At 36.7% G+C, this 15304-nt stretch overlaps 1 protein-coding gene across 1 annotated transcript in view; it reads right to left on the reverse strand.

Moving 5' to 3' along the window:
* eml6 (EMAP like 6) overlaps positions 1 to 15304 on the reverse strand; it is a gene marked incomplete at its 5' end in the record, with an annotated part of 143745 nt that overhangs the window by 64208 nt on the left and 64233 nt on the right. The window contains 5 exons of the mRNA XM_079843854.1: positions 1899 to 2155; positions 2225 to 2362; positions 5300 to 5501; positions 10075 to 10210; positions 11294 to 11479. Of these exons, the coding sequence (XP_079699980.1) occupies positions 1899 to 2155; positions 2225 to 2362; positions 5300 to 5501; positions 10075 to 10210; positions 11294 to 11479 (919 nt within the window). The remainder of the gene's footprint in view (positions 1 to 1898; positions 2156 to 2224; positions 2363 to 5299; positions 5502 to 10074; positions 10211 to 11293; positions 11480 to 15304) is intronic.

The following is a 15304-nucleotide window of genomic DNA, read 5'->3' on the forward strand; positions in this document are numbered from 1 at the left end:
TTGCTCTCATTTGTAAGTCGCTTTGGATAAAAGCGTCTGCTAAATGACTAAATGTAAATGTAAATGTAATATTTAAAACTTTTACTAATTTCATTACTAATTTTCATGACTTTCCATAAATTTCCATAACTTTCCATAAATTATAAATGCAAGACCTTTTTCACAAGCACCCGCTTTTGAGGATTTTTACAGGTCTGGAAATCACAATTAATATTTGCATAAAAACTTAGTGCATAAATAATTAAAACTTTAAGTTTCCAGATTTTTTCCAGAATTATTATTAGCCCTTTTTCCCTTCTGAGAAGGTTTTGATGATTTTCCAGGTCTGGAAATTACAATAATAATTAAAAAGAAATGTATGACTGTGAAAAGCCTAGTAATTAAAAATCTTTTTTTTTTTTGCATAAATATTGAATGCATAATTTAATTTAATATTGTTAAAAAAATACAGTTTTTAAAATGTAAATAAATAGTAAAGTGTCATTAATTTTCCATATTTTTACAGAATTATTATTAACTTAAAAATGCACAAATATTTAAAACTTTAATAGCTTTGGAAATTTAAATGAATTGTAAAATGTTTTCATGAATTATTAATGATTTTTGAAAGACCTTTTTCCACGTTTGAGAAGGTTTTGATGATTTTTACAGGTCTGGAAATCACAATATTTAAATGTTTGTTTTATGACTGTGAAAAGCCTAGTAATTAATTTTAAATTTTTAAATTTTTGCATAAATACTTAATGCATAATGCATAAATACTGTTTTTTCACATGTAAATAAATAGTAAAGTATCATTCATTTTCCAGATTTTTCCAGAATTATTATTAATTTAAAAACGCATGAATTTTAAATGCATAAATATTTATAACTTTGACAGTTAAATGAATTGTAAAATGTTTTAATGAATTATTAATGATTTTTGAAAGACCTTTTTCACTTTTGAGAAGGTTTTGAGGATTTTCCAGGTTTGGAAATCACAATTTAAAAAAAAATTTTTGTTGAAAAGCCTAGTAATTAAAAAAAAAAATCATTTATATTTGCATAAATACTTAATGCATAAATATTTTAAAAAGTTTTTCAAATGTAAATAAATAGTAAAGTGTCATTAATTTTCCTGATTTTTCCAGAATTATTATTAATTAAAAAATGATATTATTTGATATGAATATTTTAATAACTTTTTAAATTTAATTGAATTGTAAAATAATGAATTATTAATGATTTTTAAAAGACCTTTTTAACTTCGGAGGTTTTGATGATTGTCAAGGTCTGGAAATTACAATATTAAAATGTTTTTTTATGACGGTAAAAAGCCTAGTAATTAAAAAAAATTAAAATAAAAATCAATATTTGCATAAATACTTAATGCATAAATATTTTAAAATAACTTTTTCAAATTTAAATAAATGGTAAAGTGTCATTATTTTCCTAATTTTTCCAGAATTATTATTAATTTTAAAATGTGTGAATATTTAAAACTTTAATAACTTTTGAAATGTAATTGAATTGTAAAATGTTTTTTTCTTTTCTTTTTTCCATCAATTATTAATGATTTATCAAGACCTTTTTCACCTTTGAGAAGGTTTTGATGATTGTCAAGGTCTGGAAATCACAATTATAAAATAGTTTTTCACGACTGAAAACTCTAGTGATTTCCCCGCCAGCGTTTTTGAAGAAAAATTTCAGCATTTTGGATAATTTTCACAAAAAAGTAATGTATGAATATCTGAACATACAATTTATCAAAAACAACAGAGCCTCTGTTTGTAAACAAACCAAAAAATGCTTCAATTGCTTGTTTCTGCTTCTTCTTCGCCTGTGTGATCAGGAGATTCTCTTTCAGAAGATGTGTAATAGCGCCCCCTACCGTAAAACAGATTAATGGAGAATCTTACTTGGCATCCTGTAGAAGAATCTTTCTCCCGCTCCATCATTGGTCTGCAGGAATCGGCTGTCCACGGACCAATCCAGGTGCGTAATGAAGCATGTGGACTTGTTGCACTCTCCCACTTTCTTATAGCGCTGGGCCACAGCGTAGATGTCCACAAACCCGTCGTTGGAGCCCACGGCCAGATAAGAGCCATCGGGGGAGAACTTGAGCTCGTGGATGACCTCCTTCCTGTCCTTGATGTGGACCACCTCCGTCATGTCCCTTCAACAACAACACAAACTCTCAGCTTGTGCATACACACCTGATATAATAAAATCCAGATTCGATCACCTGACCCGAAGAACCGTGAAGGAGCCGTCCTTCATGCCGAGGGCGAGCTGGGAGCCGTCGTTGTTGAAGGAGACGCTGCGCACCGCCTCCTCCATGTTGCAGCGCGCGATCAACGTGTGTTCGGACAAACTCCACAGTCTGACGGGCACAAAGAATGGCTTGTTTGATGAAAAGGGAACTGTGTGAACTGATGTGGTGTGAAGTGAAATCCAATACAGGGCTCGACATTAACGCTCGTCCGGGACAAGTGGATTTTTTGAAGGGGCAAGTGAAAAAGAATTGTACTTGCCCAACGGACTAGTATCCTGGTTAAAACGTCAAAACAAAAAATAACGAATGTTGTTTTTTTAACTTTGATGACGGATGTCGATTTCTCGAACTTTGACGACTAATGTCGGTTTTTTAACTTTGACGACGGATGTCGATTTCTCGAACTTTGACGACGGATGTCGATTTCTCGAACTTTGACGACGAATGTCGATTTCTTGAACTTTGACGACGAATGTCGATTTCACTTTGACGACGGATGTCGATTTCTCGAACTTTGACGACGAATGTCGATTTCACTTTGACGACGGATGTCGATTTCTTGAACTTTGACGACGGATGTCGATTTCACTTTGACGACGGATGTCGATTTCACTTTGACGACGGATGTCGATTTCTCGAACTTTGACGACGGATGTCGATTTCTCGAACTTTGACGACGAATGTCGATTTCTTGAACTTTGACGACGGATGTCGATTTCTCGAACTTTGACGACGGATGTCGATTTCTTGAACTTTGACGACGGATGTCGATTTCACTTTGACGACGGATGTCGATTTCTCGAACTTTGACGACGGATGTCGATTTCTTGAACTTTGACGACGGATGACGATTTCACTTTGACGACGGATGTCGATTTCTTGAACTTTGACGACGAATGTCGATTTCTTGAACTTTGACGACGGATGTCGATTTCACTTTGACGACGGATGTCGATTTCACTTTGACGACGGATGTCGATTTCTCGAACTTTGACGACGGATGTCGATTTCTCGAACTTTGACGACGAATGTCGATTTCTTGAACTTTGACGACGGATGTCGATTTCACTTTGACGACGGATGTCGATTTCTTGAACTTTGACGACGAATGTCGATTTCTTGAACTTTGACGACGGATGTCGATTTCACTTTGACGACGGATGTCGATTTCACTTTGACGACGGATGTCGATTTCACTTTAACGACGGATGTCGATTTCTCGAACTTTGACGACGGATGTCGATTTCTCGAACTTTGACGACGAATGTCGATTTCTTGAACTTTGACGACGGATGTCGATTTCACTTTGACGACGGATGTCGATTTCTTGAACTTTGACGACGAATGTCGATTTCTTGAACTTTGACGACGGATGTCGATTTCACTTTGACGACGGATGTCGATTTCTCGAACTTTGACGACGAATGTCGATTTCTTGAACTTTGACGACGGATGTCGATTTCACTTTGACGACGGATGTCGATTTCTTGAACTTTGACGACGAATGTCGATTTCTTGAACTTTGACGACGGATGTCGATTTCACTTTGACGACGGATGTCGATTTCTCGAACTTTGACGACGAATGTCGATTTCTTGAACTTTGACGACGGATGTCGATTTCACTTTGATGACGGATGTCGATTTCTCGATCTTTGACGACTAATGTCGATTTCTTGAACTTTGACGACGGATGTCGATTTCACTTTGACGACGGATGTCGATTTCTTGAACTTTGACGACGAATGTCGATTTCACTTTGACGACGGATGTCGATTTCTCGAACTTTGACGACGAATGTCGATTTCTTGAACTTTGACGACGGATGTCGATTTCACTTTGACGACGGATGTCGATTTCTCGAACTTTGACGACGAATGTCGATTTCTTGAACTTTGACGACGGATGTCGATTTCACTTTGACGACGGATGTCGATTTCTTGAACTTTGACGACGAATGTCGATTTCACTTTGACGACGGATGTCGATTTCTCGAACTTTGACGACGGATGTCGATTTCTTGAACTTTGACGACGGATGTCGATTTCACTTTGACGACGGATGTCAATTTCTCGAACTTTGACGACGGATGTCGATTTCTCGAACTTTGACGACTAATGTCGGTTTTTTAACTTTGACGACTAATGTCGGTTTTTTAACTTTGACGACGAATGTCGATTTCTCCAACTTTGGTGACTAATGTCGGTAAATTCGTCAATTTTTTTTTATATTTATAACATATGATACAGTTAAGCAACATCACACTAACAAGAGTGTTGTTTTCCTGAATACCATCACGACTGAACATGAGGCTGATTTCATACGCCAGTTCCATAAACAATTTAACATTAAGTCACTTACATTTTAGAAGCAATATGGACTGTTTTTGTTCTATTTCAGCAGTGAAAATAGTTCCAAACAAATATCACAGCAGAACTATAACACACCTCACAGCAACAGTGTGTGTTAGTGAATGATTCAGCGTTTGAATGAATCGGTTGAATCAAAGATTCAATGCTCTATTCATAAACAACCGCCAAATTCTTTAATGATTCAGCCGTTTCACTGAATCGACTCAATGACTCGCTCATTCAGACGGTCACATTCTGCCACCTACTGGTGCTTTAGTTTCATCTTTCAAACATTTCTTATTTGTATATTCATAAATATTTAAAATAATCAAATTTTTCAGTGTAAATGATTTAATTTGATTGGTAACAGCCTATAGTGTCTTATTCTAATTTAATTTATAGATCAAATTTAAGAATATAAAAGGAAAGCTGAAGCATATCCTATATTTAATAATATTATGGAAAAATGACCTTTATAAAAAGGTACAAATAGGACAAATATGCATATTTAAATATGTCAAAGCTGATTAAACACTGGTGAGAATATTGCTTCAAAATAGATTATATTTACAAAAAAAAATCCGGGACAAGCAAATGTTTTAATCGGACAAGTGAATGACAGATTTACTTGTGCGAAGGACAAGCGTGTGAACAGGCTTAATGTCGAGCCCTGACAACAGAAGGATGAGACTGACCGCACGGATCGATCATCGCTGCCTGTGACGGCCAGAGGTTGTTTGGGATGCAGGTCGAGGGCCCAGAGTTCCCCTTCAGAGTGACCCTGCATGATCAACAGCGGCTTATCTCGATCTCGCACCATCACCTCGAAGATCTCACTGTCTTGAGTTCCTGCTAGGATCCTGTCAGCTCTCCAACACACACTGCGGATGGACAGACCTGGAGGAGAACAAATCACTAAGACTAAGATATCTGGTCTATCATAAAAGTGCATCAATCCATTATAAAAGTGCATCCATCCTTCATAAAAGTGCATCTATCCATTATAAAACTGCATCTGTCCATCATAAAAGTGCATCCATCCATCATAAAAGTGCATCTATCCATTATAAAAGTGCATCCGTCCATCATAAAAGTGCATCTATCCTTCATAAAAGTGCATCCATCCATTATAAAAGTGCATCCATCCTTCATAAAAGTGCATCCATCCATTATAAAAGTGCATCCATCCATCATAAAAGTGCATCCATCCATCATAAAAGTGCATCCATCCATTATAAAAGTGCATCCATCCATCATAAAAGTGCATCCATCCTTCATAAAAGTGCATCTGTCCATCATAAAAGTGCATCCATCCATCATAAAAGTGCATCCATCCTTCATAAAAGTGCATCTATCCATCATAAAAGTGCATCCATCCATCATAAAAGTGCATCCGTCCATCATAAAAGTGCATCTATCCATCATAAAAGTGCATCCATCCATTATAAAAGTGCATCCATCCATCATAAAAGTGCATCCATCCATTATAAAAGTGCATCCATCAATCATAAAAGTGCATCAATCCTTCATAAAAGTGCATCAATCCTTCATAAAAGTGCATCAATCCTTCATAAAAGTGCATCAATCCTTCATAAAAGTGCATCCATCCATCATAAAAGTGCATCTATCCATTATAAAAGTGCATCAATCCATCATAAAAGTGCATCTATCCTTCATAAAAGTGCATCCATCCTTTATAAAAGTGCATCCATCCATCATAAAAGTGCATCAATCCTTCATAAAAGTGCATCAATCCTTCATAAAAGTGCATCCATCCTTTATAAAAGTGCATCCATCCATCATAAAAGTGCATCAATCCTTCATAAAAGTGCATCAATCCTTCATAAAAGTGCATCAATCCATTATAAAAGTGCATCTATCCATTATAAAAGTGCATCAATCCATCATAAAAGTGCATCCATCCATCATAAAAGTGCATCCATCCTTTATAAAAGTGCATCCATCCATCATAAAAGTGCATCCATCCATCATAAAAGTGCATCTATCCATCATAAAAGTGCATCCATCCTTTATAAAAGTGCATCCATCCATTATAAAACTGCATCTGTCCATCATAAAAGTGCATCCATCCATCATAAAAGTGCATCTATCCATTATAAAAGTGCATCCGTCCATCATAAAAGTGCATCTATCCTTCATAAAAGTGCATCTATCCATCATAAAAGTGCATCCATCCATCATAAAAGTGCATCTATCCATTATAAAAGTGCATCCATCCATTATAAAAGTGCATCCATCCATCATAAAAGTGCATCCATCCATCATAAAAGTGCATCCATCCATTATAAAAGTGCATCCATCCATCATAAAAGTGCATCCATCCTTCATAAAAGTGCATCTGTTCATCATAAAAGTGCATCCATCCTTCATAAAAGTGCATCCATCCTTCATAAAAGTGCATCCATCCTTCATAAAAGTGCATCCATCCATCATAAAAGTGCATCCATCCTTCATAAAAGTGCATCCATCCATAATAAAAGTGCATCCATCCATCATAAAAGTGCATCAATCCTTCATAAAAGTGCATCCATCCATCATAAAAGTGCATCCATCCTTCATTAAAGTGCATCCATCTATCATAAAAGTGCATCCATCAATCATAAAAGTGCATCTGTCCATCATAAAAGTGCATCTATCCATCATAAAAGTGCATCAATCCTTCATAAAAGTGCATCTGTCCATCATAAAAGTGCATCAATCCTTCATAAAAGTGCATCTATCCATCATAAAAGTGCATCCATCCATCCATCATAAAAGTGCATCCATCAATCATAAAAGTGCATCTGTCCATCATAAAAATGCATCCATCCTTTATAAAAGTGTAAAAAAATATAAAAACCTTACAGCTCAAATAATTTTTTTATGGTGCAATTAATATGAGCAGAAAAATACAAGCTTCACACTCAAAGCTGGTTTGCTGGTGTTTTCAGCAGGGCAGAATTTAATTGGCTCGTTAACTGGCTGTAAATGAAGCTACAAGGCTGAAAAAGTCATGTTGAAAGTCTAAATTGGACAAGCCAGCAAAATGTCAAATACACAAACCCAGTGTGGATCATTTGGGAGAACCATTTCTATACTGGACGTCTCAGTTATGCTTCATCTGAGATGTTTCAACTAGAACACACCAAAAAGAGTCAATAGTCATTATCTAGTGAGAGTTCATAAATATATCAAATGAATGTGCAGAGCAGCTGGGATCATGTGATGAGAAATGTCTGGTATAAACACATAAACGGATGTTCCTTCCAGCGGTTGGTTAAATCTGACCTGAGCCGATCGTTTGTTCTCCACCCAATTATCTGACAGTCCTGTGCGTGAAACCGCTGACAGCTTCATTACTACAAGACTTACATCGGCTGAAAACACCCGGGCGATATAAGCGCAGGCGATGTTGCCATGGTGACAGAATCCCTTATACACTGGCTTTCCTTTCCCACCATATGAAGTCAAATCAATGATCTCGTCCTGTCTAAGAGCGTCTGCTTTATTGATCAGGTTTTGTGTTTGTGATCTACATCACTGAGCGCAATTTCCTTGAAAAACGGTCAATAATGGAACAAGCATTTGTGGTTCATTGCAGGATTCACACAAACTGAATGCAGTCATAAAAACGTAACTTACTGAATAACGAGGAATGTCACGCAGTTTGGCACAATGTTAAAGCACAGAATCTCACAGTTCGGTTTAACTCATAATGACGAGGAATCGTGACAGCCCTAACTTTGAGCGTGACACTGCGAAGCGTCTTTTTATAAACATGAGTTCACCAAACTTAAACTTTGGAACAAAGCGAAATGAGCTTGTATTTCCGGTCTCACACATTTGCATGCGTTTGAATGGAAGTCAATGGAACTAAATGTGCAGTGTGAGGGATGCACTTTTATGATGGACAGATGCACTTTTATGATGGACAGATGCACTTTTATGATGGATGGATGCACTTTTATGATGGACAGATGCACTTTTATGATGGACAGATGCACTTTTATGATGGATGGATGCACTTTTATGATGGATGGATGCACTTTTATGATGGATGGATGCACTTTTATGATGGATGGATGCACTTTTATGATTGATGGATGCACTTTTATGATGGATGGATGCACTTTTATGATGGATGGATGCACTTTTATGATGGATAGATGCACTTTTATGATGGACAGATGCACTTTTATGATGGATAGATGCACTTTTATGATGGATGGATGCACTTTTATGATGGACAGATGCACTTTTATGATGGACAGATGCACTTTTATGATGGATGGATGCACTTTTATGATGGATGGATGCACTTTTATGATGGATGGATGCACTTTTATGATGGATGGATGCACTTTTATGATGGATGGATGCACTTTTATGATGGATAGATGCACTTTTATGATGGACAGATGCACTTTTATGATGGATAGATGCACTTTTATGATGGATGGATGCACTTTTATGATGGACAGATGCACTTTTATGATGGATGGATGCACTTTTATGATGGATGGATGCACTTTTATGATGGACAGATGCACTTTTATGATGGATGGATGCACTTTTATGATGGATGGATGCACTTTTATGATGGATGGATAGATGCACTTTTATGATGGATAGATGCACTTTTATGATGGATGGATGCACTTTTATGATGGATGGATGCACTTTTATGATGGATGGATAGATGCACTTTTATGATGGACAGATGCACTTTTATGATGGATAGATGCACTTTTATGATGGATGGATGCACTTTTAGGATGGATGGATGCACTTTTATAATGGATAGATGCACTTTTATGATGGATGGATGCACTTTTAGGATGGATGGATGCACTTTTATGATGGATGGATGCACTTTTATGATGGATGGATGCACTTTTATGATGGACAGATGCACTTTTATAATGGATGGATGCACTTTTAGGATGGACAGATGCACTTTTATGATGGACAGATGCACTTTTATGATGGACAGATGCACTTTTAGGATGGATGGATGCACTTTTATAATGGATAGATGCACTTTTATGATGGACAGATGCACTTTTATAATGGATAGATGCACTTTTATGATGGATGGATGCACTTTTATGATGGACAGATGCACTTTTAGGATGGATGGATGCACTTTTATAATGGATAGATGCACTTTTATGATGGACAGATGCACTTTTATAATGGATAGATGCACTTTTATGATGGATGGATGCACTTTTATGGACTTCAAAACAAAAACTGCCATTATAAAGCTTGGAAGAGTCAGGACATTTTTAATGTAACTGATTATATTCGTCTGAGAAGAAAGTCATTCACACCTCGGATGACTTGAGGGGGAGTAAATCATGGGATAATTTTCATTTTTGGGTGAACTATCCCTCTAAACTACTTCAAAAGAGCAAGAAAACCCTATGATATGTTCCCTTTAAAGAGAACATCCGCTGTGATGTTTTACCTTTATAACCCTGTTCTGCCTCCCTGAGGTCAATCTTGGTGATGGGTTTGAAATCCACATCCCACAGCCTCACACATCCATCACGCCCACCGGTGGCGAAGCCTTCCTCACATGAGTGCATGCTGAAGATCCCGGCCTGCGGACACAAGGAGAGTTCACACACACACACACACACACACACACACACACACACACACACACACACACACACACACACACACACACACACACACACACACACACACACACACACACACACACACACACACACACACACACACAATATACTGATAGAACAGGTGCATCGCTGATCTGAACGCAGTGAACGTCCTTTAAAGGATTAGTTCACTTTTAAATAAACTTTTGCTGATAATTTACTCTCCCCCATGTCATCCAAGATGTTCATGTCTTTCTTTCTGCAGTCGAAAATAAATTAAGGTTTTGGATGAAAACATTCCAGGATTTTCCTCCATATAATGGACTTCAATGGGCTCCAAACGGTTCAAATGACAGTTTCAGTGCAGCTTCAAAGGGCTTTAAACGACACCAGATGATGAATAAGGGTCTGATCTAGACAAACCATCAGTTTCTGAGAGAAACCCAGCAGTATTTATGCTATTATTTTACCTCTTAACAGACGAACGTGATCATCTCTGAGCTCCGCCATAACTTCCGACAAGTGAGGTCAAATTAGATCATGGTCATAGATGCCTCATTAGCGCCTGTATGGATCAGTAGAATGAGGCATCTACAATCGATATATCTATGACCACAATCTAATTTGACCTCACTTGTCGGAAGTTATGGTGGAGCTCAGAGATGATCACGTTCGTCTGTTAAGAGGTAAAATAATATCATAAATACTGCTGGGTTTCTCTCAGAAACTGATGGTTTGTCTAGATCAGACCCTTATTCATCATCTGGTGTCGTTTAAAGCCCTTTGAAGCTGCACTGAAACTGTCATTTGAACCGTTTGGAGCCCATTGAAGTCCATTATATGGAGAAAAACCCTGGAATGTCTTCAATCAAAATCTTAATTTCTTTTCGACTGCAGAAAGAAAGACATGGACATCTTGGATGACATGGGGGAGAGTAAATTATCAGCAAAAGTTTATTTAAAAGTGAACTAATCCTTTAAGGGAGATCATATAGCAGGCATCTGGTGTGTGTGTGTGGTGGGAGAGATGGTGTAGGATGTGTGATGATGAGCTTCACTCACTCCGTGCGCCGCCTGTATCGTTCTGGTCAGGTTAAGTCCTTTCCACACATAAATGTCTCCGTTAAGAGCTCCCGAATACGTCACTTCCTCTTTCGCCGTCGCCAGGCACAGGATGGTTTGCAGGTCCCCGGTCTTTCCGAAAATCCCTCGTTTCGGCGTCAATGCATTGCCACATAATGTCCAAAACTAGGAGACAAAAGAGAAATGATTACCAGCAAAACAACTCTTAATTTAACTTCAGTTTGTCCCTCACACACACACACATCTCATTATGCTTTTGTCACATGTTCATCTTTCTTTAGTGTGTAATGTTTAGGGTTGGGTATCGAACTCTGTACTTTTAACCCTCTGGGGTTCTTCATTTATGGGTCACACTCAGGACCTGAGTGCGGGATTAAGATAAAAAAGATTTGAGTAAAATCAATTACATATATTTTTGTTCAATAATATTTTTTCTTTTCTTTTTTGGTGTTTTGAGATAATTTTATGATTTATAATGAATATTTATGCAATAATTATGACCCATTTTTCCCATTGAATATAATAAAAAATGTATATATATATATATATATATATATATATATATATATATATATATATATATATATATATATATATATATATATATATATATATATATATATATATATATAATAATAATAATATATATATAAAATTCTTTTTTTTAAATTTATTAAAGCTGTATTTCATTTTAGAGTCAAGCCTAGGCCTCATGAAAGCAATTTTTTAAATGAGATCGATGCCATCCGGTGGACACATTGAGCATTTTTATCACGCAATTGCACATTTTTACCACTATAGTGGATCTTGCGTTTTATAATTAAAAAATATATATATCGTAGCTTCATCGGTAATGGTCCAAAACTTGGTGACTTTATTGGTACTTGGTATATGAACACCCAAAAAAATTGGGGACAGGATTTGAAAAGTCTAAGTTATCGTAAAAAAAAAATAGTCACACTCAGGACCTTCGGGTCAAAAATGACCCCCATAGGAAATTAGTTTTTTTGTGCATACAATCTACAAATCAGCCAGGATGCAGAAAAAAAGGACTCAACAGTGAAGGGGTGAATCTCTAAAACATCAAGAGCGCAAAACCCTCTGTATTTTCATATTTTTGCCAATTTCCCATTCATTTCCTATGGGGGTCATTTTTGACCCGAAGGTCCGGAGTGTGACTATTTTTTTACGACCACTTAGACTTTTCAAATCCTGTCCCCAATGTTTTTGGGTGTTCATATACTAAGTACCAATAAAGTCACCAAGTTTCGGACAATTCCGATTTAGCTACGATTTTTTTTTAAATTTATAAAACGCTTCGGGTCATTTTTGACCCGACATTTTTGACAGAGGGTTAAGGGCATTCAAGCAGGAAAACCTGCTCTAGAACAAAATCAAGGGCAAAATATAACTTAATATCATTTTTGTGAGTACCAGGGCTCCAGACTGCGACTGCATGGTGGCATTTTGCGACCTTTTTTCCTGCTGGTGCGACTGAATTTGGTTTTCAAGTGTTTCACACTTTTTCCAACTCTAAATTTTATCCAATTTTAATATTATTTTTAGAGTGATGATTTGTAAAACTAAAAGTTTAAAGGTGCCGGCCACTTTATGGCTAAATAAAACACACACAAAAAACACTATAACCAGTAGGTGGTGGCATAGGAGCACTTATTTGACTTATTAGACATTTCCACTCATTAATATATGGAAAAAAGTAGGAAGCCACAAAGTCTCAAACTAAAACTTTTCTTCAAATTGTGACTGAATTACACAGAAAACAAGTAAAGAGCGTTCCTTTTAGTTCAGTGTGATACTATAGAAGAACAATAGTACATTTAATAAGAGTGGAATATTACAATTTTCCTTATAAAAATTTGGTTTTTGCACATTACTGTTGTTAATAAAAGTTCATTTTTCCTGCATAACAATTCAAGCTCAGCGCTTCACTGTTAAATTTCCAATAATCAAACATGTACTTTTATTATTAACTGCGCTTATTAACAAAATGCGAAACAGTAGTAATTTTATGATTAAATTAACTGTATGATACATTTTCGCTGGTGTCACTGCTCTCAAATGTTAGTCTGGAGCCCTGTATTATCACAATCCAGGGCTCCAGACTGTGACCAAATGGTCGCATTTTGCGACTAAAATTTAAGAGTGTGACTGAATTTTACGTCCAGTCACACATGTGCAACCAGTAAATTTGCCTGCTGTCGGTACTGGAGAAATTAAGAAAATACACTTACTATTTATAATTGATAGACGTTATATCTGGCAAAGCCGTTTCTATATGAGATAATATTAAACCATTTGTCCGTGATGCATTTTGGCTATTCGCAATCCAGAAGAGCGAGAGAGTGAGCGAGCTAATAAAGATAATAAAGAGCTATTAAATGCACAATAATCCGCGCAAGAGACGCTGTTTCTAACTTCAAGGCGGCTTATGTGTGTGTGCTGCGAAATGGACTGACTTGCACTTTATATTTTAGGCTTCGTGTGTGCAAATAAACAACAAATAGCCTGTGTCAAAATGACCGGATTGGAGAGTAGTTACTTTAACAGTTAATATATTAAATGTGCGTATTAGTTTATGATGTTATTAGTTCTGCATTCGGTCTTAAAGGGGCAGCGTCTGATAAACCTGCTGACGATTGAGCCATTGATTCGAATCGAACAAAAGGCAAATATTCACATCTCTTGAATGAATAACTTTTATACGCATTAATCTATCAATTTATAAAGTGAAAACTATGCAGTGTTATTTTACATTTCATTACTTTATTAGATTTCTCTGTAGGTTTGTTCTTTACTGTAATATTAATGTTAGCAGACCTTCCGAATGCCTGCACACTGGTCCATTTACAATTTTTGTTCAAACTTTGCGGTTTCTTTTGCTATAGATATTTTACTTTTCAGATTATAAAGCCATGTTAATTATATTCTTAATTATGTTTTAGTTTTTTCATTAAAAATATATACAGTATAATAAAAAGAACCAATAAGAATACTGTTAAAGTACCAGATCAATAAGCAGTATCGGTAAGAGTAGTAATACCGTTAAAACCTTCCCTATTAGTAATACAGTGGACATTAGCAGATTTGGTTAGCATGTTGATTTACGGTGTGCGCCCCTAAATCTTCTGGTTGTGCCCCTAAAATGTTCAGTTGGGGGCCACTGAGCTCCTAGTGAAAAAAGTTATGCTGCGTTCACACCAAACACGAATTGAGCGTCAAAATCGCGTCTACCACGTCTAGTTTCACGCGCGAACATTTTGAATGCATTCGCGCGTCCGCAGAGAATTGGACGCGCGTAGAAATCGAGCATTCAAGGCACTCCAGGAGAAATATGTCATAAAACACCACTCTGCCTCTTTTCGTTTTCATTAAAAATATATATTAAGCATTAATAGCCACACAAATGTGGTCCAGGCAACTCCTACATTATCTTCACTACATGTATGTTTAAATATCCTTAAAATATAAAGTTATGAAACTTCTCTTTGCCCTCAGTCAAAACAATTTGGCAGACAACAAATTATAGATTCATGAGAGCTAAGCTCGTGCGTTAGATCTACACAAAACGAACCGCTACAGGCCATCAGAGCCAGCGGCAGACGCCAGAAGGACTGGCCGAGGAAAGGCTGCCTTCGTCGGTGTTATGAGCAGTGATTGCCCGATGATCGCCTGGATCTCACAACTCCAAAAACACAAGATTATTTTTTTTAAATAGGCGCTCTCTTTATAAATAAACCACAGATTTGAGCTTTAAACAACTACATTCCCACCTGAAAAAGTCTTAAAACTACCTTTTGTGACACAATAGTACTATTTTTAATTTATGCGGGGTTTCTCATACACGTCACTTTACCACGTGACAGCAGCAAGCAGGCTCCTGATTGGTTAACGCGGCGCGAATTGACGCCAAAGTAAAAAATTTTCAACTCGGGCGTCAGACGCGAATTCGCTTCAAACGCATGAATGCAC

The sequence above is a fragment of the Gobio gobio genome, assembly GCF_949357685.1.
Source record: "Gobio gobio genome assembly, chromosome: 19".
NCBI lineage: Eukaryota > Metazoa > Chordata > Actinopteri > Cypriniformes > Gobionidae > Gobio > Gobio gobio.